The sequence below is a fragment of the Nicotiana tomentosiformis genome, chromosome 8 (genome assembly GCF_000390325.3).
Source record: "Nicotiana tomentosiformis chromosome 8, ASM39032v3, whole genome shotgun sequence".
Classification (NCBI taxonomy): domain Eukaryota; kingdom Viridiplantae; phylum Streptophyta; class Magnoliopsida; order Solanales; family Solanaceae; genus Nicotiana; species Nicotiana tomentosiformis.
The window spans coordinates 127,842,111-127,869,732 of record NC_090819.1 but is presented as its reverse complement, the minus strand read 5'-3'; the positions used below and the strand labels follow the sequence as shown (position 1 = coordinate 127,869,732).

At 40.3% G+C, this 27,622-nt stretch overlaps 1 protein-coding gene across 1 annotated transcript; it reads right to left on the bottom strand.

Moving 5' to 3' along the window:
- Window positions 1-282: 282 nt before the first annotated feature.
- Window positions 283-3,342, bottom strand: LOC104101042 (DEAD-box ATP-dependent RNA helicase 47, mitochondrial). The gene is made up of 2 exons (XM_009608443.4): window positions 3,248-3,342; window positions 283-2,468 (listed from the first exon to the last, which is right to left on the bottom strand). Exon 2 carries the CDS (start codon window positions 2,355-2,357, stop codon window positions 705-707), a length of 1,653 nt encoding a protein of 550 aa, XP_009606738.1. The 5' UTR covers window positions 2,358-2,468; window positions 3,248-3,342; the 3' UTR covers window positions 283-704.
- Window positions 3,343-27,622: the final 24,280 nt, after the last annotated feature.

Here is a 27,622-nt window from a genome sequence, read left to right as displayed (position 1 = left end):
CCGACTAAGCTATTTGGTCTGGCAGAAATTAATAAGAAGAGGGTTCGGAAGTTTATAGCAAAGAAGAGATGATATTTTGGTAGAAACTATCCATATTTTAATTGTGTCGTTGTCATGGTGAATAAACAGTGTAAATAGAACAGTATAAGCTAGATTTTTGCTTCAAAATAACAGCAACTTACAATTCTATATCTACAGAAAATGTTTTCCTGTATTTCCAATTATGCCCTGAAGACAATAATTAAACAGGACTATATTCCCTTTTCTTCATCGGGAACGAAATTATTATCAATAGTATAAAACACTAGCCATTCCATATATAACCAAAACAGTTAACCTTGATGAACAAAGAAGTAGGTTCAGCTAAAAACCTACTGTTGTTGCCATTTCAACATTAGGAACACTAATTCACACAGTATTTTTCAACATCTATTTATTAATATCCGTCATATCTTGAATAACATTTGTCTCAGATGGCTTACATATATGATTCTAAATACGTAGAGGTTGAAGCAACTCCTTCACCATACCATCAGATCCAATGTACACTGCCTCAGCACATTCTTTAGAAGGCAAAATCTCATCTAAATTGACATGTTAATGGCAGGCAACAACATTTTCAGCTCTCACCATTAGTAAACAAAATCCAGTTGCCTTTAGTGATTTGTCTTGTAGAAATTTGACAGAAGCATGTGCTATGTAGATTAATCTTCTGTAATGACAAGATTTCCCTCAGAAAATTCACAAGCCTGAATGGAGAGGGAAAGCTGCTTCTGCAGCTTTTTTACAACAAAGACTTCTGGCTCCTCACATATGGTCACCACCGTGCCCTTGCGGCCAAGCCTACCTGTACGCCCAGCTCGATGTGCATAATGAACTGAGTCAGTAGGTAACCCCAGATTAACTACAAGATCACATTCAGGTAAATCCAAGCCTCTAGCCGAAAGCTCGTTTGTTAGCAGCACCCTGACCTCCCCATTTCTGAACTTCTTTAAGATAGTTGATCTTACAAGTTTGCTGAGATCACCATGTAACTCTGCAGCTTTCATACCACGAGCTTCTAGTTTGAAGACAGCATCTTTTAGTTGTTTTGTGTGGTTCATAAAAGCTATCACACACTTGGCATCCAGAGCATGCACACACCTTCTCAACATATCAATTTTGTGCTGTATCCTAGTAATAGTGTAATAATGCTGCAAATTAGGGGGTAAGCTCTGAACACTAGGCATAGTTTGTATATTTGAGCTTGAACTAGCAGTAGAAGGTGTTCCTGAGTTATTAACAGGTCCAGAAGGAGGGACAGACTCGAGCGGGACGACTTTATTGGCTTGGACGAGAAGTGGATCACAACCCCAACTTCTTGCTGCTCTTATAACTGAAAAGGGCACCGTTGCAGACACCATGATAGTCTGACGCGCAGATCGCTTGACAAGTGGACTATTTGACTCTCCCCCACGTGCACCAGGTCTTCTCCCCACATGGTCTAATATCCGCTGCATGTCCTCCCGGAAATTGATAGCAAGGAGCTGATCAACTTCATCCAATACCAAGTAACGACAACCATGGGTAGGAAGCTTTCCAGCTGCACTAATCTCTGCTATCCGTCCAGGTGTCCCCACCACGATGGCAGGCTTATTCTTCCTCAGAGCTTCCTCTTGTCTTGATCGGTTTGCACCCCCTACAAGTTGCTGGACTAGTTTCTTATCTGCTGGTCCTAATAGCTTTTCTACTTCCCTGACAATCTGCATGCCAAGTTCCCTTGAAGGAGCTACTATTACTGCTTCAATGTCCACTTTGTTCCCCTTTCCATTGCCATTTAAAAGTTCCAGTTCCCCCCTCAATGGACCGACTTGAGACAATATAGGAAGGAGATAAGCTAATGTTTTTCCTGAACCTGTGTAGGACTGAATCACAACGTCGTGATTTTTAAGAACAGTTGGAACTGCAGCAGCCTGAACATCAGTTGGAACCGTAAAGCCTTCCTTCTCTAGCCTTTCGACCAACAACGGTGGAAGGCCAAGCTCTGAAAATGATTCCACAGCAAATGGTGCAGTCTTTATATCTACGGGGTTCCTCTCCTTAACCAATCCGGTTTTATTTCCACTAACTCTTTTGTTCACTCTGCTCTTGGGGACCTCAATTGTTGAAACACCCTGCTGGAGCTTATTTTTCTCATTTCCACTTACTGTCTTAACTTCATTCTTCAATCCAAGGCTAGCTAGAGTGAGGGATCCGCTGTCACTTAAAAAGCGAATATTGCCTCGAAATGGAGCTATCCTTGTAAACTGTGAAACTTTTCTCAAAGATAAAGAATCCCCAACTAACAAGAGAGCCCTTGTTAGCACTAAAACAGGCATGATTTTTCTAGCACTTGTATACCTAGCTGCTATCTCATGGACGAACTCAAAAATGATATGACTATTTACAATGCCAAAATCCTCTCAAGCAGCATTATCTCACCGATCAGACTGCAACAAGAACGTTAAAATCTCAAATATATATATAAAAATATTAGGACCTATAACAAGTAAAATTAAGATTTTATCATATCGACATTCTTTTTACTAGAAATTCAGATGTAGTGACAGAGGTATGCCTCTTTGTGCTGTAATATCCCCGCCCTTTGAGAAAAAGGAAAAGAAATTAACATTAGAGCAAAAGGAATGTCAAACATAACTCAAGCAATAAATTCACTATGTCCCAATCAAAACTTGTTGGTGTCTGTTATATGAATTCTCCATATCAATTCCGCTCCCCCCATCAATACATCCTATTTTTTTTACCTGTGTTTGTTAAGCTTTGAAACCCACCTTAGGTACTGAGTGGTGTCCTATCCTCCCTAACTAAACAGAATTCTTTGTGTTCATCTCATACCAACACCAAATAATTTGTCTTTAAAGGCCATGAGCAGAAGAAGCAATTTTTAGAAGATTACTTGTTCACTCTTTAAGAGTGAAGCCTGCACAATAAGAAAATCTAACAGAGACATCAATCATTCAGGACAAATTTTGCCATTTGTTGAAACCCCAGAAACCAGAAACCAGAAACCAATAAAAGCAGACATTTTGTCAAACACATGGTGACCAAGCCCAAGAAAACCAATCAAAACTGCACTCAACTCTTATTTCAACACACCGAACTCAACTCTCATGTCTACACACCTATGCATCCACTATCACATTCAACGTATAAGTGAAGTATTTTTAAAGTTTACTACTTTCAAAAGAGTGAATTGAAGGTCTTTTACCTTATGCTTCTGTTCTCCACCTTAGCTGCTGCTAGCATTCTGTTCCTAGCGAAAGAGAACCATATCCTGTTTCTTATCATTTTGATAACCACAAGGCCCAATTATGAAATATCCCGTTCTGTTGGGCTTAAATAAAAAAGTCCACAAACTTTAGCAACTTAAGCCTAAGTCCTTTTTGGGCTGCAGCCCAATTTATTTGGACAAAATACAAAATTGATCGATCGGCTGAAACTAATTGCATTTACTAGTCAAACAATATATAAAATATGTATATTATATTTTGTCAGCTATTATTTTTGACAATAATAACAACATCAAACCCAGTATATAAGTATCCCGCCTAACCCCGAAGAAGTAGTGACGAGGGGCCGACATCGATACTTACTATGGGCTATAAATAGTATATCAAAGATATAATTAAGTATGGATTATATGAACGGTTGCAAGCTCAATATTTTTAAGTAAGTAAGCAGCTCTTTTATAATTAAGAAATCTCCAAATTTATCACCCATTATTGAACAATTTAACTCAGGCCGAGGAGGCAATATCATTATTTATAAATTCCAAGGCAAACAATACAAGCATGAGCAAATCATGTTGAGGTCGTACGGACCGATCCAACAAATATTTAAATTGTGCACTGCTAGAGGGTCGAATGGAATGAATAATAGATGCATTTATTTTATCTGCCGAAGCAAACGGCCAGCTCCCATGAGAGTAGTAGGAAATACTCCGCTCGCAAATCATACGTGCGACGCGGTCAAACATAACTTTAAGGAATCACCCGCTCGCGGATCATACTTGCGACATAGTCAAATATAAATTTAACATTAAAATCATATCTCTTTCTTGATTCTTTTCAAAATAAGAAAAATTCAACTTGTAGCTTTTTAAGGAAATTACCCCGCTCGCGAAACATACATGCGACGCAGTTACACATAGATTTCTTCAGCTAGTATATTATTCCTCAATTCTTTTCAAAATTACGAAGTTCAAATGAAACCTTTTAAATCTTAAGTTCTTCAATTTCAACTCCTTTCAAAACATTTAATAAGCAGACTCAATCTCGCTCCCTCTAAAGGCAAACAATAAACATAAATCAATAACAATATCAACAAGGCATGATGTAAGCCTAAAACTACCCGGATGTAGGCATAGCTAGTAGCTACGTACGGACTCTCGTCACCTCGTGTGTACGTAGCCCCCACAAATAGAAACACACAATAATCTAGTTCACCTATGGGGTTAATTCCCCCTTACAAGGCTAGAAAGGAGACTTACCTCGCTACGTAGTTCCATAACCGGCTTCCGAGCCCTTCAAGCAACTTAAATCGATGCACAATGCTCCAAAACTATCCAATAATTATGCAAACCCATTAATATATACTAAAATACTCAATATAATCCAATTTACAACAATTTCTAAGCCCGATCGAAAAGTCGATAAAAATACCCCCCGGTCCACTTGCCCGGATTCCAAAACTTTTTGAAGATAAACTTTACCCATGACCTCACGATATCAAATATATAGTTTATTCTCAATTACATGCCCAATTTCGTGGTCAAAATCCAAAAATACCAAATTCTAGGTCTTCTACCAAAAACAACACAATTTATACTAATTTCCAAGTTTAAATCCTTATACAAAACATGTATTTAACTTATAATAAGTGGGAATCACTTATATTTGCATTGATGATGAAGAATGAGCTCCAAACTTGCTCCAAGACCGGCTCTCATGGAGAAAATGAGGTGAAAATGAGCCAAGCCCTCGTTCTTTAAAGAACACATTGCCCAGCCCCGACGTTCGCACCTGCAGCCTCTTCGTCGCATCTGCGGTCTCGCAGGTGCAGAAAAAGCCTCGCACCTATGCATTCCCTCTGCCTAGCACGACTCCGCACCTGCGCCCTACTTTTGCATCTGCGCCTCCGCAGGTGCGGACATACCCTCGCACCTACGCTCCCAGATTCTTCTCTCACTCTCGCACCTGCGACGCACCTCCGCATATGCGACCTCGCAGGTGCGGACAACCCTTCGCACCTGCGGTCACTGTCCAGCTTCGACCAAACCGCACCTGCGACCACTGGCTCGCACCTGTGGCCCTTATTGCGCAGGTGCGTTCACACCAGATATAAGCTACCTCATATTTTCTTCCAAGTCAAAACTCAATCCGTTGACCATCCAGAATCCACTCGAGGCCCTCGGGACCTCAACCAATTATACCAAGACGTCACAAAACACATTATGAACTTAGTCGAGCCTTCAAATCACATCAAACAACGTCGAATTCATGAATCGCACCCCATTCCAAGCTTAATGAACTTTAGAATTCCAAACTTCTAGATTCGATGCCGAAACCTATCAAATCGTGTCCGCTTGGCCTCAAATGTTGCACACAAGTCATATTTTACATTACGGACCTAGCAACTTCCAGAATAAAATTCCAACCCTGATATCAAAAAGTCCACTCCCGGTCAAAACTTCTCAAAATTATCCAAATTTCCAACTTTCGCCAAATTATTCCAAAATGACCTACGGACCTCCAAATCCACTTCCGGTCACGCTCCGAATACCGGAATAACTATACGGAGCTATTCCCAGTATCGAAATTTCAAACGGACATCGATAACATTGAAATGCACTTCAACCCAAATTTATGGAATTCTTCCAAAATGCTAACTTCCACAATAGGTGCCGAAACGCTCCCGGGGTATCCAAAACCTAATCCGAACATACGTCCAAATTTGAAATCATCATACGAACCTGCTTGAACCTTCAAATCCCGATTTCGAGGCTTTAGAAATGAGAATTTTCTTTCCAAATCAACTTCGAACTTCCCGAATTTAAATTCTGACCACATAAATAAGACATAATACCTGAAGTGAAGCTACTCAAGGCCTCAAACCGCCGAACGACGCGTTAGAGCTCGAAACGATCTATCAGGTCATTACGATAAGCTCCTTTTAAATTTTCATTTTCAATAATAGTTGGGACCAATAAAATTATAATTTTTAATGACTTTAAGTGTTTTAAGAATAACTCGATCTAACTCTACCATAAATATTTTTACGGCACTAATATTAGGTAATAGTATTATTGGGCTTGCACATCATAGGTTATCCCTTACTAATATTATGTATAGGAGGTGATATGTAAACTTGATCTAATACAGATTTTATAGATAACGAATGAAATACACCAAAACTGGTATAAACTCTTATCAAATACATTTTAGAATTTAGTACTACTTAATTTAAAATCATGCGTCTAAGAGTTAAACACAAAAAAAAAAGATTGAAGAGTCTGTCAGACAACCATTAGACCGTCCCAGCACACCCGAAATGTCACCACCCAAAATTCCAACCCGTCGTGATGGCGCCTATCTCGTTACTAGGTAAGCCGAAAATCTCAATAAACCACAATCTCTATTAAGTTTGAAAATATTATATTTAAATACAATACAAAATCCCACAAATACTGATACGAACTCTCCCCAAAACCTAATGTCACTAGTACATGAGCATCTAATATGGATACAAGTCTGGAACATAAGGTCTATAATAGTCTAAGACCAAATTATAGTAAACAATGAGGTAGGGAAAGAGAGACAAGGTCTGCGAAATACAGCAGCTACCTCTATGTCCAGAAGCACCTGGACCTGCTCTCAACACCCGCAAGATCAACTGCACGAAAGAATCAACACCCGCTATGTCCAGAAGCACCTGGACCTGCACACAAAGTGCAGGATGTAGTATGAGTACAACCAACTCAGAAAGTAACAATAATAATTAAGGAACTAAAAAATAGTGACGAGCTATACAATTATAATTCATTTCCAGTAATTCCAGCAAAGAATAGACATGATTTCAAATCCGACAGTTTAAGTCAAATCAATTTTATACAATTCAAGTTCATGTAATCATGATATAGAATTCATCAGAGATTTCTCCACAACAACAGATAGCAACTAAGTGCATCAACCAATGAAAAATAAGTACAACCTCTCAGGACAACAATCCCTCACTGGGCTCCTAGCCCTCAGCACCCACACTCAATGGGTACCCGCACTCACTAGGGGTGTACAAACTCCGAAGGAGCTCCTACAGCCCAAGCGCTATAATCTATACGGACAACTCACATGCTGCACGGACAACTCACGTGCCATAATATAAATATCTAGATCTGAACGATCACTCACATGTTGCACGGCCAACTCACGTGCTATAGTATAATATAAGGATCCGCACAGACAACTCATGTTCTGCGCGGTCAACTCACGTGTTATGGTATAATATCTCACAATCAGGCCCTCGACCTCACTCAGTCATAAAGCTCTCCAGTACCCCAAGCTCTCCACAATATTAAAATCAGTCCAAACAACAATGATATGATACACCAATAATGAACAATAGAGACTGAGATAAAATAATCAAGTTGTGACTGAGTACAAAACAATAATTTAAGCAGATAATTCACATGTACACCCAATAATACCAACATATAGCCTAAACATGGTTTCTAGCATGACTTATAGTCAAGTTTCCACAACACATAGAGAGCACATAACTATCAACAAGTTATTCAGCTTTACAGTTTTCCCGGGACGGACCAAGTCACAATCCCCTCGGTGCACGCCCACACGCCTGTCACCTAGCATGTGCGTCACCTCCAAAATAATCACATGACACAAAATTCTGAGGTTTCATACCCTCAAGACCAGATTTAAATATGTTACTTTCCTCAGAGCATGAAATTCTTTACTTTGCTATGCCTTTGCCTCGCAAATCGGCCTCTGAATGCCTCAAATGTAGTCACAAATAATTCGTTTCAGTCAATAAAATTCATTGGAATTAATTCCGTAAGAAAATGCTAATTTTTCATAAAACTCCAAATTTTAGCTCAAAAATCACATCTCGGAACCTGACAAAAGTTATAAAATTCGAAAGCCCATTGAACCACGAGTCTACCCATACCAATTTTACCAAAATCCGACCTCAACTCAACCCTCAAATCTACAAATCTTATTTTGAAATTTCTACGTTCCAATCTCCGATTTACACCTCAAAATCATGCAATCTAGTCGGATTATTCGATGATAATTCAATATTATGGAGTAGAAATGATCACAAGGGACTTACCTCAAGTTTTCCTTGAAAATCTATCAAAAATCGCCTCTCCTCAAGCTCCAATTTATCAAAAATGGCGAATGGGACAAAGTCCCTGCTTTATAATTCTACCCAGACAGCCTCGGTCCTGCCTCGATCTTGGCCTTCGATCGTGGTACTCGATCCTGGGTCTCGATCCTGGGCCTTGATCCTGGGTCTCAATCCTGGGCCTCGATTCTGACCCTCGATCATGGCCCTCGACCCTGGCCTTCGATCATGGCTTCGATCCTGGTCCTCGACCCTGCCTTCGATCGTGGCCCTCGATCCTGGTCCTCGACCCTTCCTTCGATTGTGGCCCTCGACCCTGGGCTCGATCATGGCTTGATTCTGGGCTCGATTTTTGTTCTCGATTCTGGGCTCGAATCTGGGCTCGATTTCTGGCAGAAGGAATTTCCAGTATAAGGAAATTGCAGCAGCTGTTGTAGTTCAATTTTTGATCGGTTAACCATCAGAAACTCACCCGAGGCCCTCGGGACCTCAACCAAATATACCAACAAGTCCTAAAATATCATAAGAACTTAGTCGAATCCTCAAATCACCTCAAACTCATGAATTACACCCCAATTCAAGCCTAATGAACTTTGAAATTTCTACTTTCTACAAATGACTCCGGAACCTATCAAATCACATCCGATTGACCTCAAATTTTGCACACAAGTTATAAATGACATAACAGAGGTATTCCAATTTTCAGAATTGGATTCCGACCCCAATATCAAAAAGTCAACCCCCCAGTCAAACTTCCCAAAAAATCAACTTTCGGCATTTCAAGCCTAATTCCACTACGGACCTCCAAATAATTTTCTGGACACGCTCCTAAGTCCAAAATTACTATACGGAGCTATTGGAATTATCAGAATTCGAATCCGAGGTCGTTTACATATAGGTCCATATCTGGACAACGTTTCTAACTTAAATTTTCAATTATGAGACTAAGTGTCTCATTTCACTCTGAATTCCTTCCGGACCCGAACCAACTAACCCGGTAAGTCATAAAACAACTATAAAGAATAAATTGAGCAGTAAATGGGGGAACGGGTTTATAATACTCAAAACGACCGGCCAGGTCATTACATTCTCCCCCTCTTAAACAAACGTTCGTCCTCGAACGTGTTTAGAATAATACCTGGAGTCTCAAATAAGTGTGGATATTTGCTCCGCATCTCCTGCTGAAAATCCCAAGTAGCTTCTACGATTGGATGGCCTCTCCACTGCACCTTAACTGATGCTTTACTCTTTGACCTCAACTTTCTAACCTACCTGTCTAAAATAGCCACCGGCTCCACATCATAAGTCAAATTACCGTCAGTTGTACTGCACTGAAATCCAGAATATGAGACGGATCTCCGTCATACTTTTGGAGCATGGATACATGGAACATTGGATGAACACTTGATAGACTAGGTGGCAAAGCAAGTTCATAAGCCACCTCTTCAATTTTCTTAATTATCTCAAAAGGCCCAATGTACCGAGGGCTCAACTTGCCTTTATTCCCGAACCTCAACACACCCTTCATGGGTGAAATCTTGAGCAGAACCTTCTCCCCAACCATGTAAGTAACATCACGGACCTTCCTGTCGGCATAATGTTTCTGTCTAGACTGCGTCATGCGAAGCCGTTCTCGAATCACTTTGACCTTTTCTAAAGAATCCTCAACCAAGTCAGTACCCAATATTCTAACCTCACCCACCGGAGACCGACACCGTCTCCCATATAAAGCTTCATACGGAGCCATCTGAATGCTTGACTGGTAGCTATTATTGTAAGCAAACTCCGCAAGTGGCAGAAATTGATCCCAAGAACCCCCAAAATCAATGACACAAGCGCATAGCATATTCTCCAATATCTGAATAGTGCGCTCGAACTGTCCGTCCGGGCTGAATGTGAAATGGTGTACTCAACTGAACCCGTGTGCCCAATTCTCGCTGCACTGCTCTCCAAAAATGTGATGTAAACTGCGTGCCCCATGTAGGCAAACAATCTCGTGAATATAAATCCCAGCCAACCGCTCCAAAGAATAATTAGAACCAATTGGAATAAAATGCACAGATTTGGTCAACCAATCTACTATCACCCAAACAACATCAAATTTTCTCAAGGTCCATGGGAGCCCAACAACGAAATCCATGGTAATATGCTCCCATTTCCACTCCGAAATTTCAAGTCTCTGAAGTAATCCTCCTGGTCTCTGATGCTCATACTTTACCTATTAAGAATTTAAACACCGAGCTACAAACCCAACTATATCTTTCTTCATTCGCCTCCACCAATAGTGCTGCCTCAAATCCTGATACATCTTCGCGGTGTCTGGATGAATAGAGTACCGCGAACTGTGAGCTTCCTAGAGAATCAGCTCACGCAAACCATCTACATTAGGCATACATAGACTGCTCTTCAACCGTAATACATTGTCATCTCCAATAGTGACTTCCTTCGCATCAATATATTGAACTGTGTCCTTAAGGACAAGCAGATGTGGATCATCATACCGGCGCTCTCTGATGCGATCATATAAAGAAGACCGAGAAACCACACATGCCAAAACTCGATTCGGCTCGGAAACATCCAGTCTAACAAACTGGTTGGCCAAGGCCTAAACATCCAAGTCTAAAGGCCTCTCTATTACCGGTAAGTATGCTAACTGCCCAAACTCTCCGCCTTACGACTCAAGGCATCGACCATTACATTGGCCTTTCCAAGATGATAGAGAATGGTGATATCATAATCCTTAAGCAGCTCTAACCACCTTCGTTGTCGCAAATTAAGATCCTTCTATTTAAACAAATATTGTAGACTCTGATGATCGGTATATACTTCACACTGGACACCGTACAAGTAATGCCGCCAAATTTTCAAGGCATGAACAATAGCTGCTAACTCAAGATTGTGGACTAGATAATTCTTCTCATGTGCCTTTAACTGTCTGGACGTATAGGCAATCACCCTACCGTCTTGCATCAGCACTGCGTCGAGACCAATACCCGATGCGTCACAATACACAGTATAAGACTCTGAACCTATAGGCAACACCAATACTGGAGTTGTAGTCAAAGTTGTCTTGAGCTTCTGAAAGCTCTCTTCATATTCATCCGACCACCTGCCTCAATAACTGAAGATGGTCTGGGCCAATTTTGAACTGCCTCTATTTTTTTCGGATCGACCTTAATTCCTTCACTGGACACTATGTCCCAAGAATGCCACCGAACTAAGCTAGAACTCACACTTAGAGAATTTGGCATAAAGTTTCTCCTCTCTCAGACTCTGTAATACAATACCAAAGTGTTGTGCATGCTCCTCCTGGCTACGTGAGTACAACAGAATATCATCAATAAATAACACTACAAATAAATCAAGATACGGCTGGAACACACTATTCATCAAATGCATAAATGCGTCTGGGGCATTGGTTAGCCCAAAAGACATCACAAGAAATTCATAGTGGCCATAACGAGTTCTGAATGTCGTCTTTAGAATATTCGAATCCCGAATTTTTAACTGGTGATACCCAGATCTCAAATCAATTTTGGAGAACACCCTCGCTCCCTAAAACTGGTCAAATAAGTCATCAATACGTGACAAGGGATATTTATTATTGATTGTAACTTTGTTCAACTGCCTATAATCGATGCACATCCGTATAGTACCATCTTTCTTTTTCACATACAGAACCGATGCACCCAAAGGTGACACACTAGGCCTAATAAACCCCTTTTTAAGGAGTTCCTGATGTTGCTCTTTCAATTCTTTTAACTCAGCTGGTGTCATACGATACAGAGGAATAGAAATGGGCTGAGTGCCCTGCACCAAGTCAATACCAAAATTAATATCCCTGTCGGGTGGCATACTCGGCAGGTCTGCAGGAAATACATCCGAAAAGTCTCGCACGACCGGTACTGAATAAATAATATGAGTATATGCATCCACATCTCTCACAAAGGCCAAATATGACAAGCATCCCTTTCCAACCATACGTTGGGCCTTCAAATAGGAAATTACCCTGCTAGGAACAAGATCTAGAGAACCCCTCTATTCAACATTTGGCAACCCCGGCATCGTCAACGTCATGGTTTTTGCGTGCCAGTCCAGAATAGCATGACATGGAGATACCCAATCTATAACCAAGCTTACATCAAAATCAACCATACCGAGTAATAAGAGATCGAATCTAGTCTCCAGTTCCCCAATAATTACCACACACGACTGATACACACGATCCAAAATAATAATATTGCCCATCAGTGTAGATACACAAACATGTAAAGCTAATTACTCACAGGGCATATCCAGAAAATAAGTAAAATATGATGATACATATGAATAAGTGGAACCGGGGTCAAATAATATAGAAGCCTCCCGGTGGCACGCTGAAACAATACTTGTGATCACTACATCTAAGGCAACAGCATCTGGCCTGGCAGGAAAAATATAGAATCGAGCCTGCCCGCCACCTGATCAGCCTCCCCCTCTTGGGCGACCCCTAGTTGCCCGACACCCACCCGTGTTGGCTGGGCGAGTGGTGGAACTGCTGGTGCTGGTGCCGTCAGTCGAGTACTCTGTTGTGTAGCCCCACTAAATAGCCTAGGACACTCTCTCTTGAAATGACCAAATTTTCCGCAATCGAAACAACCTATCCTCTGATGGAACAAATGCTCCTGATAACCCGAGAAATTACCTGCAGAAGCCTGAGCGGACGAAGCATGATGAGAACTCTGCGCTGGTAGTGCACTAAATGAAGACTGTCTTGAGTGAGCACCGTAAGAACCATGGCTATTTGATGCACCACGATGAATTGGACGACCCGTCTGAGCGTGTCTGTAAGAACGACCCCTACCGCGGTAAAACTGACCCCTGAAGGAACACCGTTGTAATCACCTGGACCACGAGGCCTCTTAGCCTCTCTCTCTCTCTCCACGTTCCTGGCTACGAACCATCTCTATCTGCCGAGAAATGTCCACTACCTCATCAAATGTAGCACCAGATACCCTCTCCCTAATCATAAGTAACTGCAGCTGATATGTGTGGCCATAAGTGAACCTCCTAATCCTCTCCCTATCAGTGGGAACCAACCAGACTGAGTGACAAGCCAACTTAGAAAATCTCATCTCGTATTGCGTCACGGACACATCACCCTGGCGAAGCTGCTCAAACTACCTGCGTAGCTCTTCTCTATGGGACTGAGGCACGAATTTCTCCAAAAGGACCACGGAGAAATGTTGCCAAGTAAAGGGTTCTGCGCTAACAGGCCTACGCCTCTCGTAAGTCTCCCATCATCTGAGTGCAGCCCTAGAAAACTGAAAAGTAGTAAATGAGACCCCACTGGTCTCCAGAATACCCGTTGTCCGAAGTATCTGTTGACACCTATCCAGAAAACCCTGAGCATTCTCTGACTCAGTACCACTAAATGGTGGAGGTCGAAGCCTCTCAAATCTCTCAAGTCTCCTCTGCTCATCATCTGCCATAACATGAACTATCTGGGCTTGAACAGTTGCAACCAGCTAGGCTGGTAGTGCCCCCGGTATCTGAAATCCATGTACTACCTGGTCTGGAGTACGGGCAACAGAGTTATGAGTACCTCCCCTGGCCTGAGAAGTGGCAGGTGCGGCCTGAGCTGAAACCACCTGAGCCAGACCAGTGCAAGCTGCCAATATCTGGGCCAAAGTCTCCTAAAGGCCTGGAATCTCAATGGGCACAGCTGGTGCTTGAGCTGATCCTGTAGGCTCGGCTATATGTGGAATGTGCTCCTGAGCTGGAGCAACTGGTGGTACTACAGGTGCTGGTCCAACTATGGTACAAGATACACCTCGACCTCTACCCCGGCCCCTACCTCTCGAGGCCCTAACTGGTGGCGCTGGTGGCTGACCATCCGATCCGGTAGTATGTGTCCTCACCATCTATGAGAGAATATATTAACAGAGATTTAGTTTTCGGAATCAACAAATTCGCATGACAGAATACAAGAAAGTGAAATTTTCCTAAGGGTTCTGTAGCCTCTCGAAGATAAGTACAGACGTCTCCATACCGATCCGCAAGACTCTACTAAACCTGCTCATGACTCGTGAGACCTATGTAACCTAGGCTCTGATACCAACTTTTCACGACCCAAAATCCCAACCTGTCGTGATGGCGCCTGTCTCGTTACTAGGCAAGCCGAAAATCTCAATAAACCACAATCTCTCTAAAGTTTGAAAATATTATATTTAAATACAATACAAAATCCCACAAATACTAATACGAACTCTCCCCAAAACCTAATGTCACTAGTACATGAGCATCTAATATGGATACAAGTCTGGAACATAAGGTCTATAATAGTCTAAGACCAAAATATAGTAAACAATGAGGTAGAGAAAGAGAGACAAGGTCTGCGAAATACGGCAGCTACCTCCGAATCTCCGCAAGATCAACTGCACGAAAGAATCAACACCCGCTATGTCCAGAAGCACCTGGACCTGCACACGAAGTGCAGGGTGTAGTATGAATACAACCAACTCAGCAAGTAACAATAATAATTAAGGAACTGAAAATAGTGACGAGCTATACAATTATAATTCATTTCCAGTAATTCCAGCAAAGAATAGACATGCTTTCAAATCCGGCACTTTAAGTCAAATCAATTTTATTCAATTCAACTCCATGTAATCTGGATATAGAATTCTTCAGAGATTTCCCCACAACAACAGATAGCAACTAAGTGCATCAACCAATGAAAAAAAAGTACAACCTCTCAGGACAACAATCACTCACTAGGCTCCGAGCCCTCAGCACTCAAACTCAATGGGGAACAGCGCTCACTGGGGGTGTACAGACTTGAGAGAGGCTCCTACAGCCCAAGCTCTATAATCTGCATGGACAACTCACGTGCTGCACGAAAAACTCACGTGCTATAATATAAATATCTGGATCCGCACGGCCAACTCACGTGCTATAGTATAATACAAGGATCTGCACGGATAACTCACGTGCTGCACAGACAACTCACATGCTATGGTATAATATCTCACAATAAGGCCATCGGCCTCACTCAGTCATAAAGCTCTTCAGTCTCCCGGGCTCCCCACAATCATAAAATCAGCCCAAACAACAATGATATGATACATCAATAATGAACAATAGAGACAGAGATAAAATAATCAAGTAAGTTGTGACTGAGTACAAAACAACAATTTAAGTAGATAATTCCCATGTTTGTGGGTCCCAACAATACCAACATATAGCCTAAATATGGTTTCTAGCATGACTTATAGTCAAGTTTTCACAACACATAGTGAGCGCATATCTATTAACAAGTTATTCAGCTTTACATTTTCCCCGGGACGGACCAAGTCACAATCCCCTTAGTGCACGCTCACACACCCGTCACCTAGCATGTGCGTCACCTCCAAAATAATCACATGATACAAAATTCTGAGGTTTCATACCCTCAAGAACAGATTTAAAACTGTTACTTACCTCAGAGCATGAAATTCATTACTCTTCTATGCCTTTGCCTCACAAATCTGCCTCCGAATGCCTCGAATCTAGTCACAAATAATTTGTTTCAGTCAATAAAATTCATTGGAATTAATTCCATAAGAAAATGCTAATTTTTCATAAAAATCTGAATTTTAGCTCAAAATTCGCTCGTAGGGCCCACGTCTCGGAACCTGATAAAAGTTATAAAATCCGAAAGCCCATTCAACCATAATTCTACCCATACCAATTTTACCAAAATCCGCCCTCAACTCAACCCTCAAATCTATAAATCTTATTTCCAAATTTCTAAGTTCCAATCTCCGATTTACACCTCAAAATTATGTATTCTAGTCGGATTATTTGATGATAATTCAATATTATGGGGTAGAAATGATCACAAGGGAATTACATCAAGTTTTTCTTGAAAATCTATGAAACATCGCATCTCCCTAAGCTCTAATTTGTCAAAAATGGCGAACGGGACGAAGTCCCTGCTTTATAATTCTGCCTAGACAGCCTCGGTCTTGCCTCGATCTTGACCTTCGATCATGGTCCTTGATCCTGGGTTTCGATCCTGGGCCTCGATCCTAGGTCTTGATCCTAGGCCTCGATTCTGACCCTCGATCCTGTCCCTCGATCATGGCCTTTGACCCTGGCCTTCGATCATAGCTTCGATCTTGGTCCTCGACCCTGCCTTCGATCGTGGATATCGACCCTGGACTCAATTATGTCTTCGATCCTGGTCCTCGACCCTGCCTTAGATCGTGACCCTCGAACCTGAGCTCGATCGTGGCTTGATTCTGGGCTCGATTTTTGTTCTCGATTCTGGGCTCGAATCTGGGCTCGATTTCTGGCAGAAGGAATTTCCAGCAGAAAGAAATTGCAGCAGCTATTGTAGTTCAATTTTTTATCTGTTAACCATCCGAAACTCACCCGAAATGAGGCTGAGAACGATCATCTACGGTGCCATGACCCGAGGGCCATGAGAACCACCATTAATCACGCTCTAGTCTATTGGCTAAATTTCATCCACCAGACTTGGTTTCCTATCTCCTTAGAACTCAAGGATGTATCCTCAATGAATCTTATAATAAATGTTTTATATGATTTCCTTAATAAGCATAAAGAAAATTAAAAAGATATTTATTTTAGATATGAGGTAATATTAAATGTGAACCTAATTGTAGTTGCATTAGATAACTTAACATTGCAAGAAAAGAAGATTGCTAATGCTTATAAGTTAAATGAAAGTTTTATAACTCCTGCTAATTCGCACAACATGATCATCAAACAAGCTCCTTTTAAATTTTTATTTTCAATAATATTTGGGACCGATAAAATTATAATTTTTAATGACTCCAGGTGTTTTAAGAACAACTCGATCTATCTCTACCATAAACATTTTTACGGCACTAATATTAGGTAATAGTATTATTGGGCCTGCACATCATAGTCTATCCCTTACTAGTATTATGTATACGAGGTGATATGTAAACTTAATCTAATACAGAGTTTTTATATAACGAATGAAATACACCAAAACTGGTATAAACTCTTACCAAATACATTTTAGAATTTAGTACTGCTTAATTTAAAATCATGCATCTAAGAGTTAATCACAAAAAAAAAAATTGAAGAGACTGTCAGACAACCATTAGACCGTCCCAGCACACCCGAAATGAGGCTGAGAACGATCATCTACGGCGCCATGACCCGAGGGCCATGAGAACCACCATTAATCATGCTCTAGTCTATTAGCTACATTTCATCCACCATACTTGGTTTCCTGTCTCCTTAGAACTCAAGGATGTATCTTTAATGAATCTTATAATAAATATTTCATATGATTTCCTTAATGAGCATAAAGAAAATTAAAAAGATATTTATTTTAGATATGAGGTAATATTAAATGTGAACCTAATTGTAGTTGCTTTAGATAACTTGACATTGCAACAAAAGAAGATTGCTAATGCTTATAAGTTAAATGAAAGTTTTATAACTCCTGCTAATTCGCACAACATGATCATCAAACAAGTGTCACGACCCAAAATCCTTGAAAGGTCATGATGGCGCCGGACACTACTGTCAGGCAAGCCAACACCAATAATTAGTAAATTCTCATTATAATATTTTTGAAATCATAGTTATTCCCCTCAATTCAATAGCAGAAGATGGAGTTTACAAAATATGTAATAATATCCTTAAAAGAATTTTCAATACAGTGTAACCCATAATAATTCCAAAATCCGGTGTCACAAGTGCATGAGCATTTACTAAGAATGTAAAATAAGATACAACAGCTGTCTGGAATACAATTGGACAGGAAAAATGTAAGCACTCTGAAGGAGACTCTATTGGCTGCGGAGCGTCGTATAGAATGCAGCTCACCTAAGTCCCCGCCATAATCGCGCCCATGTGCCCACAAGGCAACTAAACATATGTGTACCTGCACAAAATGTGCAGCAAGTGTAGTATGAGTACGTAAATCAATGCGTGCCCAGTAAGTATCCCGCCTAACCCTGAAGAAGTAGTGACGAGGGGTCAACTTCGATACTTACTATGGACTATAAATGGGATATCAATGATATAATTAAGTATGGATTATATGAACGTGTAACAACCCGACTGGTCGTTTTGAGCATTTATACTCCTTTTAACTATTTGAAGTCTTGAATAACTTCCCACGAGATATTATGAATTGTGTGAATTGTCGGTTTTGGTTTTAAGGTGTTTCGGAATTAGCTTGGAAGAATGAATTTAATTTTGGAAGCTTAAGTTGAAAACGTGGACCGGATGTGGACTTATGTGTAAACGACCTCGGATTTGAATTTTGATGATTCCAATAGCTTTGTATGGTGATTTTGGGCTTAGGATTGTGTCTGTAATATTATTTGGAAGCCAGTAGATAAATTAGGCTTGAAATGGTTAAAATAGAAAATTAAGTTTGAAAGTTTGACAGGGGAGATGACTTTTTTATATCGGGGTTAGAATCCAGTTCTGAAAATTTGAATACCTCCATTATGTCATTTATGACTTGTGTGCAAAATTTGAGGTCAATCGGACTTGATTTGATGTGTTTCGGCATAAGATATAGAATTTGAAAGTTCAAAGATCATAAATTTTGATTTGAGCTGTGATTCGACATTTTGATGTTGTTTGATGTGATTTGAAGGCTCAACAAATTTTATAAGATGTTTTAGGACTTGATGGTACTTTTGGTTGAAGTCCTGGGGGCCTTGTGTGTGTTTCAGTGTGAGTTTTGAGCGAATCATTTCGTCACTCTGATATTGTTCTGGCACTTTTGGGCGTGCGGACCGCACATTTTGGAGTGCTGAGGCGAAGGAGAAGTGAGAACCGCACATAAGAGTGCGGACCGCAGAATTTTAGCGCGGACCTTAGAGCAGGAGTGCAGACTGCACAATTTTGTCTGCGGCTGCACTCCAGGGAGTTCTGCACATTCGCCGGTCCGACTTCAAAAGCTTATATCTTTTGATCTACAAGGAATTTTGAGATGATTCAAAAACAAAAGTTGTAGTCCTTCGTGTCTAGTTTCCAGACAGGTAATGATGTCATCATTTGGACATATATAGAGAAGGTTATGGCCAAAATACTAAGTCGTGGAAGTGCAGTAACCAAAAGACGCGGCCGCACCATTTTTGTGCGACCGCAGAAGCTGGGATGTGCGGCCGCACTTGGAATTGTGCGGACCGCACATGGTGAGTTTAGAGAATGTACTATATAACCGAATCTTAGGTTATTATTTCATTTTTGGACCTTGGGAGCTCGGTTTGAGACGATATTTCGTGGGTGTTTCAAGAAATTCATCGGGGTAAGTGATTCTAACTCAGATTTGGTTAACATACATGAATATATTGTTGTTTTCATCATGTAGTCAGTATTTTGAGTTGGAAATTTGGGAAAAATTATAGAAATTTCATAAAACGAATATTTGGGATTTAAACACCGATTCGGAGTCGAATTTGAGTAAAATTAGTATGGTTGAACTCGTAATTGAATGGGTTGTCAAATTTTGTGAGTTTCGCCGGATTCCAAGATGTGGGCCGCACTGATGATTTTTGGAGTATAATTTCGGATTTTTATGGAAAATTAGTATTTTCTTATGGAATTAATTCCAATAAATTTTATTGAGTGAATCGAATTATTTATGGCTAGATTCGAGGCATTTGGAGGCCAATACACAAGGCAAAGGCATACCGAAGTAAAGAATTACACGGTTTAAGGTAAGTGACACTTCTAAACTTGGTTCAGAGGGTATGAATTCCCGAATTTGGTGATATATAAATTATTGGAGGTGACGCACACGATAGTTGACGAAAGTGTGGATGTGCACCATTGATATTTGTGACTTGAATAAATTCTGTGAAGTTGTAAAAATTAAAGAATCATGTTATTATCTAAACATTCTCCACGTGCTAGAGAAATTGAGCTGAGACTCCTATTAAAGATCATGTTTAGGCTACATGCTATTATTTTAGGACCCACAGGGTCGTGTTGCTATTGAATTAATTATTCAAAAATATACATTTCACACTCAATAATATTTGTCCATTGTGAGGATATTTATGGGATTGGGGCTACCCGCCTGCAGCAGGCCTTATTGGATTTATTATTATATGGATCGTAGTTGCCCACCTGTAGCAAGCCTTATTGGCTTTACTATTATATGGATCGGGGCTGCCCGCCTGCAGCAGGCCTTATTAGCTTTACTATTTTATGAATCGAGGTTGCCCGCCTGCAGCATACCTTATAGGCTTTACTATTTTATGGATCGGTGTTGCACGTCTGCAGCAGGCTTTATTAACTTTATTATTATATGGATCGGGACTGCCCGCCTACAGTAGGCCATATTGGCTTTATATCACGCTTGGGCTGAAGGAGCCCCGAGCCCCTCTGAGAGTCTGCACACACCCCTAGTGAGCGCGGTTGATTTATAGCGCTTGGACTGAAGGAGCCCCTCCGGAGTCTGTACACACACCCAGTGAGCGTAGATGATTATATATATTCGGATGGATTTTTTGAGGGCATGGACTTGCCTTACTTATTTATATTGTGATGAATTTACGTGGACATGGATCTTGTCTGTATCATTTACATTTGGGGATAAAATTCCTAGGGCTGGATTGGCCTTATACGGTACTGTGTGAGTGACTGTCAGTCTATGTATATATGTATATGGGATGGAATATCACTGGGCCAGATTGGCCATAAATAATACCGAGTGACCAGATAATTTGTGACCAGTATTTACATGAGATCTTTCTACTAAGATGTCATATTTCTCATATCATGCAGTATTGATCTATTTCACTTGTACTGTTTAAGTGTTGAATTTGAAATCATGCCTACATTTTTGTACCATAATTTATACTGGACTGTACCTGCGGAGCTCGTCATTACTTTCAGCCCAGAGGTTAGTCTTGTTACTTATTGAGTTGGTTGTACTCATACTACACTCTATACCTCGTGTGCAGATCCAAGTGCTTTCGGACACAGCGACTGTTAGATTTCAGAGTACTATCAGTTGGAGACTATCAAGGTGGCTGCTTGGCGTCCACTGACCTTGTCTCTCTTTCCTTTAGTTATTGTACCGTTCTATACTTTCAGACATTGGTTTTTATCAGTCAGACATTGTATTCATATTAGATGCTCATGTACTCAGTGACAACGGGTTTTGGGAGTGTTATATTTGAAATTGTGAGATTTCTTCCGCGGAATTTAATTATTTTATTTTCAAATTTAAAAGATATGGTGGTTTATTGAGATTTTTGGCTTGCCTAGTATTGAGATAGGTGCCATCACGACAGGTGAGATTTTGGGTCGTGACAAATTAGAATCAGAGCTCTAGGTTACATAGGTCTCACTAGTCATGAGCAGGTTTAGTAGAGTCTTGCGGATCAGTACGGAGACGTCGGTACTTATCTTCGAGACGTTTCAGAACCCTTAGGAAAATTTCACTTTCTTGTATTCTATCGTGCGGAATTGATTCAGCTTGAAACATAATTCTTTGAATTCCTTCCACGCACTTCGTATGCGCATATGAGCGCTCGGTATCAGCTGTGCATCGCCGGCTTGTAATTTTATGAACGAGGTTCAAGATGTGTATTCTGTGTGTGATGGGCCAGTATAAAGGACTTGAGGCCAAGTTTAGACCGCAGCTTAGGCTCGGTAGCTTCAGTTGTAACCTGTACATTTGGACTCATATGTCTGGTAATGTCCCTACGAGTGGAATTTGTGGCTCGAGGAGCGGTAAAATGTCTTTGTGATGAGTATGATGTAACTGCGGGATGTGTTAAGACGATTTGAATGTGATGAGGAGTGTTTCCTTGAAATGTAAAGGAAGGCCATTGGGTGCTTTATTTTCGTTTTGATGTGCGTACAATCTTGATTGTGAATGTTTTGAAAGATCTTTCACGTTGTTAAATTTTGGGGCAAATTAAATTCTCGTGTATGGTTATTAAGTTTGGACTCATAAAGATTAAGTGATTTCATAGTAATTGTGGATGCGATAGAGTATAATAAGATGCCAATTTGAGACTAAGCATGTGGATTATCTCCTGCGGAGTAATTTATGTAAGTGTGTTCCTTATGATGTGAATAGAGAGTTTCTTTTCCACCAATGGGGCGTATGTGTTGAGATTTAAATTTGAATCGGGTTGAGAAAGTTGACTTGATTGTTGCGAGAATAAATGCTAACTTAGTGGATGATTGAGGTATTGTATGGTGGGTGTTGCATAAGCTTGAGAAGAATTTTTGTTGAATTGACTGCAGTATTATGGCAACATTGAAGTATGGGTATTATGAGTTATCGAGTGTTTTGTTCTATAGCTTTGAGCCAAGTGGGGGAGTCTTCTATTGACAATTCTTGGTGGGATGATCGTGCATGAAGTATGTGATAGTCATGCGAATGATGGAGTTGTGATCAGTTATGATGGTTCATGTGTACTTATTTGATTGCTAATGTATGATATGCTTGGATTAGGCCTGTGACCATGGCAAGCGGACTAGGTTATTGGAACGTGAGTTGTCTGTGCGGATCCATACACTGATATTATTGGAATGTGAGTTGTTTGTGCAGGTCCAGATATTTATATTATTGACACGTGAGTTGTCTGTGCGGGTCCAGATATTGATACTATAGTAAGTGAGTTGTCCGTGCGAGTGATATTAATGTGAGATATAGAAGAGTTGGTTATTGTTATTAAATTTGTGTCTTGGTTCTATTATATATAATGAGCTTATAGCATTACAGTTGTGGTGGTGCTTGTTGAACCTACAATACGGTTCTCTACTTTGAGACATCTTCCATTTTGGGTACAAGGTTGCGCAGTTGTGGATTGAGTTTTATTGGTGTGGCATGTCAATAAGATAGTTTTGTTTAATAAAATAAGGTCATTAGACCTAGAACGGATATTATCAGGTTTGATTCCGGTATATTGGGAGGATAATATTGAACGTCAGCTTAAAAAGTGATTATGGTTCTAGTTGGGGCGAGAGAGCTCCATGGCTAGTTGATCTGATGAGTAGTTATGAGTTTTTGATTGTTTCTTTCATCATTGGCAGTGTACGAAGGTTTTGGAATGAGGTTCTGTTGAATGCGGAGTTTTATACTAGTACTTGGTTGGTTTTGAGTAGTTACTCAGATCAGAAATGGTGTTACGAGTATGCGAGTTGTGTAGTATGTTATGCGATTATATATGGGCTTATGTCTAAGGCCTAATACATCTTATTAAGACTTAAACAGTGTGTAGATGTGAGATTCGGGCCTTGAAAAGAAATTTTTGGATGTTGGAAATTGGACTCCAAGTCTTGGGCTAAGGTTAAATTAATTATTTTCAGTTGTGTTATGTTGTCAGGACTATATAGAATAGGGTGACGTGGGATCACCCCCAGGTATGTGCATGGTAAGGTAGAATAGTGATTTGAAGGTTTAGAAACAACTTTTGGCACGTTCGAGGACGAACGTATGTTTAAGTGGGGGAAATTGTAACGACCCGACCGGTCGTTTTGAGAATTTATGCTCCTTTTAACTATTTGAAGTCTTGAATAACTTCCCACGAGGTATTATGACTTGTGTGAATTGTCGGTTTTGGTTAAGGCATTTCGGAGTCAGCTTGGAAGAATGAATTTAATTTTGGAAGCTTAAGTTGAAAAAGTGGACCGGATGTGGACTTATATGTAAACGACCTCAGATTTGAATTTTGATGATTCCAATAGCTCTGTATGGTGATTTTGGGCTTAGGATTGTGTCCGAAAAATTATTTGGAATCCCGTAGCTAAATTAGGCTTGAAATGGCTAAAATAGAAAGTTAAGTATCGAGGTCAGAATCCAGTTCTGAAAATTTGCATACCTCCATTATGTCATTTATGACTTGTGTGCAAAATTTGAGGTCAATCGGAATTGATTTGATGTGTTTCGGCACAAGATATAGAATTTGAAAGTTCAAAGTTCATAGATTTTGATTTGAGGTGTGATTCGACGTTTTGATGTTGTTTGATGTGATTTGAGGGCTCGACTAAGTTTATATGGTATTTTAGGACTTGATGGTACTTTTGGTTGAGGTCCCGGGGGCCTAGCGTGTGTTTCGCGGTGATTTTGAGCGAGTCCGGGCATTTTGGCACTCTGATATTGTTCTGGCACTTTTGGGTGTGCGGACCACACATTTTGGAGTGCTGAGGTAAAGGAGAGGTGCGGACCGCACATAAGAGTGCGGACCTCAGCAGAAAAGTGCGGACCTCAGAGAAGGAGTGCGGACAACACAATTCTGTCTGCGGCCGCACTCCAGGGAGTTCTGTAGATTCGTCGGTCCGACTTCAAAAGCTTATATCTTTTGATCTACAAAGAATTTTGAGATGATTCTAAAACAAAAGTTGTAGCCCTTCTTGTTTGGTTTACAGAATGGTAATGATGACATAATTTGGACATCTGTAGAGAAAGTTATGGCCAAAATACTAAATCGTGGCAGTGCAGTCACTAAAAGGCGCGGCCGCACCATTTTTGTGCGACCGCAGAAGCTGGGATATGTGGCCACACTTGGAATTGTGCGGACCACACATGGTGAGTTAAGAGAATGTACTATATAACCGAAGCTTAGGTTATTATTTCATTTTTGGACCTTGGGAGCTCGGTTTGAGACGATATTTTGTGGGTGTTTCAAGAAATTCATCGGGGTAAGTGATTCTAACTCAGATTTGGTTAACATACATGAATATATCGTTGTTTTCATCATGTAATCAGTATTTTGAGTTGAAAATTTGGGGAAAATTATAGAGATTTCATAAAACGAATATTTAGGATTTGAACACTGATTCGGAGTCGGATTTAAGTAAAATTAGTATGGTTGAACTCGTAATTGAATGGGTTGTCGGATTTTGTGAGTTTTGATGGATTCCGAGATGTGGGCCCCACGGACAATTTTTGGAGTGTAATTTCGGATTTTTATGGAAAATTAGCATTTTCTTATGGAATTAATTCAAATAAATTTTATTGACTGAATCGAATTATTTATGGCTAGATTCGAGGCATTTGGAAGCCAATTCACGAGGCAAAGGCATACCGAAGTAAAGAATTACACGGTTTGAGGTAAATAACACTTCTAAACTTGGTTCTAAGGGTATGAATTCCCGAATTTGGTGATATATAAATTGTTGAAGGTGACGCACACGATAGTTTATGAGCGTGTGGACGTGCACCATTAAAGTTTTGACTTGAATAAATTCTGTGAAATTGTAAAAATTAAAGAATCATGTTATTATCTGAACATTCTCCACGTGTTAGAGAAATTGAGCTGAGACTCCTATTAAAGATCATGTTTAGGCTATATGCCAATATTTTGGGACCCATGGGATCGTGTTTCTGTTGAATTAGTTGTTCAATAATATACATTTCACACTCAATAATATTTGTCCATTGTGAGGTTATTTATGGGATCGGGGCTGCCCGCCTGCAGTAGGCCTTATTGGCTTTATTATTATATGGATCAGGGCTTCCCGCCTACAGAAAGCCTTATTGGCTTTACTATTATATGGATCGGGGCTGCCCACCTACATCATGCCTTATTGGCTTTACTATTTTATGGATCGGGGCTACCCACATACAGCAGACCTTATAGGCTTTTCTATTTTATGGATCGGGGTTGCCCGCCTACAGCAGGCCTTATTGGCTTTATTATTATACAGGTCGGGACTGCCCGCCTGTAGTAGGCCATATTGGCTTTATATCACACTTGAGCCCAGGGATGGATTGGCCTTATACAGTACTTTGTAACTGATTGTCAGTCGATGTGTATATGTATACAAGATGGAATATCCCTGGGCCGGATTGGCCATAAACAGTACCGAGTGACCAGATAATTTGTGACCAGTATTTACATGAGGTCTTTCTACTGAGATGTCATGTTTCTCATATCATGTAGTATTGATCTATTTCACTTGTACTGAGTTTAAGTATTGAACTTGAAAGCATGCCTACATTTTTGTACCATTATTTATACTGGATTGTACCTGCGGATCTCGTCATTACTTTCAGCCCAGAGGTTAGTCTTGTTATTTATTGAGTTGGTTGTACTTATACTACACTATGCACCTCGTGTGCAGATCCAGGTGCTTTCAGACACAACGACTGTTAGATTTCAGAGTACTATCAGTTGGAGACTATCAAGGTGGTTTATTGGCGTCCGTTGACCTTGTCTCTCTTTCCTTCAATTATTGTAATGTTCTATACTTTCAGACAGTGATTTTTATCAGTCATACATTCTATTCATATTAGATGCTCATGTACTCAGTGGCACCGGGTTTTGGGAGTATTATATTTCAAATTGTGAGATTTCTTCCGCTGAATTTAATTATTTTGTTTTCAAATTTAAAAGGTATGGTGGTTTATTGAGATTGTTGGCTTGTCTAGTATTGAGACACGCGCCACCACGACAGGTGAGATTTTGGGTCGTAACAGAACGGTTGCAAGCTCAATATTTTATTATAAGTCAGCAGTTCTTTTATAATTAAGAAATCTTCGAATTTATCTCCTATTATTGAACATCTTAACTCAGGCTGAGGAGGCAATATCATTATTTATAAATTTCAAGGCAAGGAATACAAGCATATGCAAATCATGCCGAGGTCGTACGGCCTGATCCAACAAATATTTTAACTGTGCACTACAAGAGGGTCGAATGGCGCAAACCATAGACGCATCTATTTAATCTGTCGGGGAGAATGGCCCGCTCCCATGAGAGTAGTAGGAAATACCCCGCTCCCGAATCATACGTGCGACGAGGTCAAACATAAATTTAAGGAATCACCCCGCTCGCGGATCATACTTGCGACACTATCAAATATAAATTTAACATTAAAATCATATCTTTTTCTTGATTCTTTCCAAAATAAGGGAAATTTAGCTTGTAGCTTTTTAAGAAAATTAGCCCGCTCGCGAAACATACATGCGACGCGGTTACACATAGATTTCTTCAGCTAGTATACTATTCCTCAATTCTTTTCGAAATTACGAAGTTCAAATGAAACCTTTTAAATCTTAAGTTCTTCAATTTCAACTCTTTTCAAAACATTTAATAAGCAGACTCAATCTCGCTCCCTCTCAAGGCAAACAATAAGCATAAATCAATAACAATATCAACAAGGCATGATATGAGCCTAAACCTACCCGGACGTAGGCATAGCTAGTAGCTACGTACGGACTCTCGTCACCTCGTACGTACGTAGCCCCCACAAATAGAAGCACACA

Excerpts from the sequence above, each read along its gene's own strand:
- LOC104101042 (XM_009608443.4), bottom strand. The coding sequence starts at position 2,357 with ATGCCTGTTTTAGTGCTAACAAGGGCTCTCTTGTTAGTTGGGGATTCT.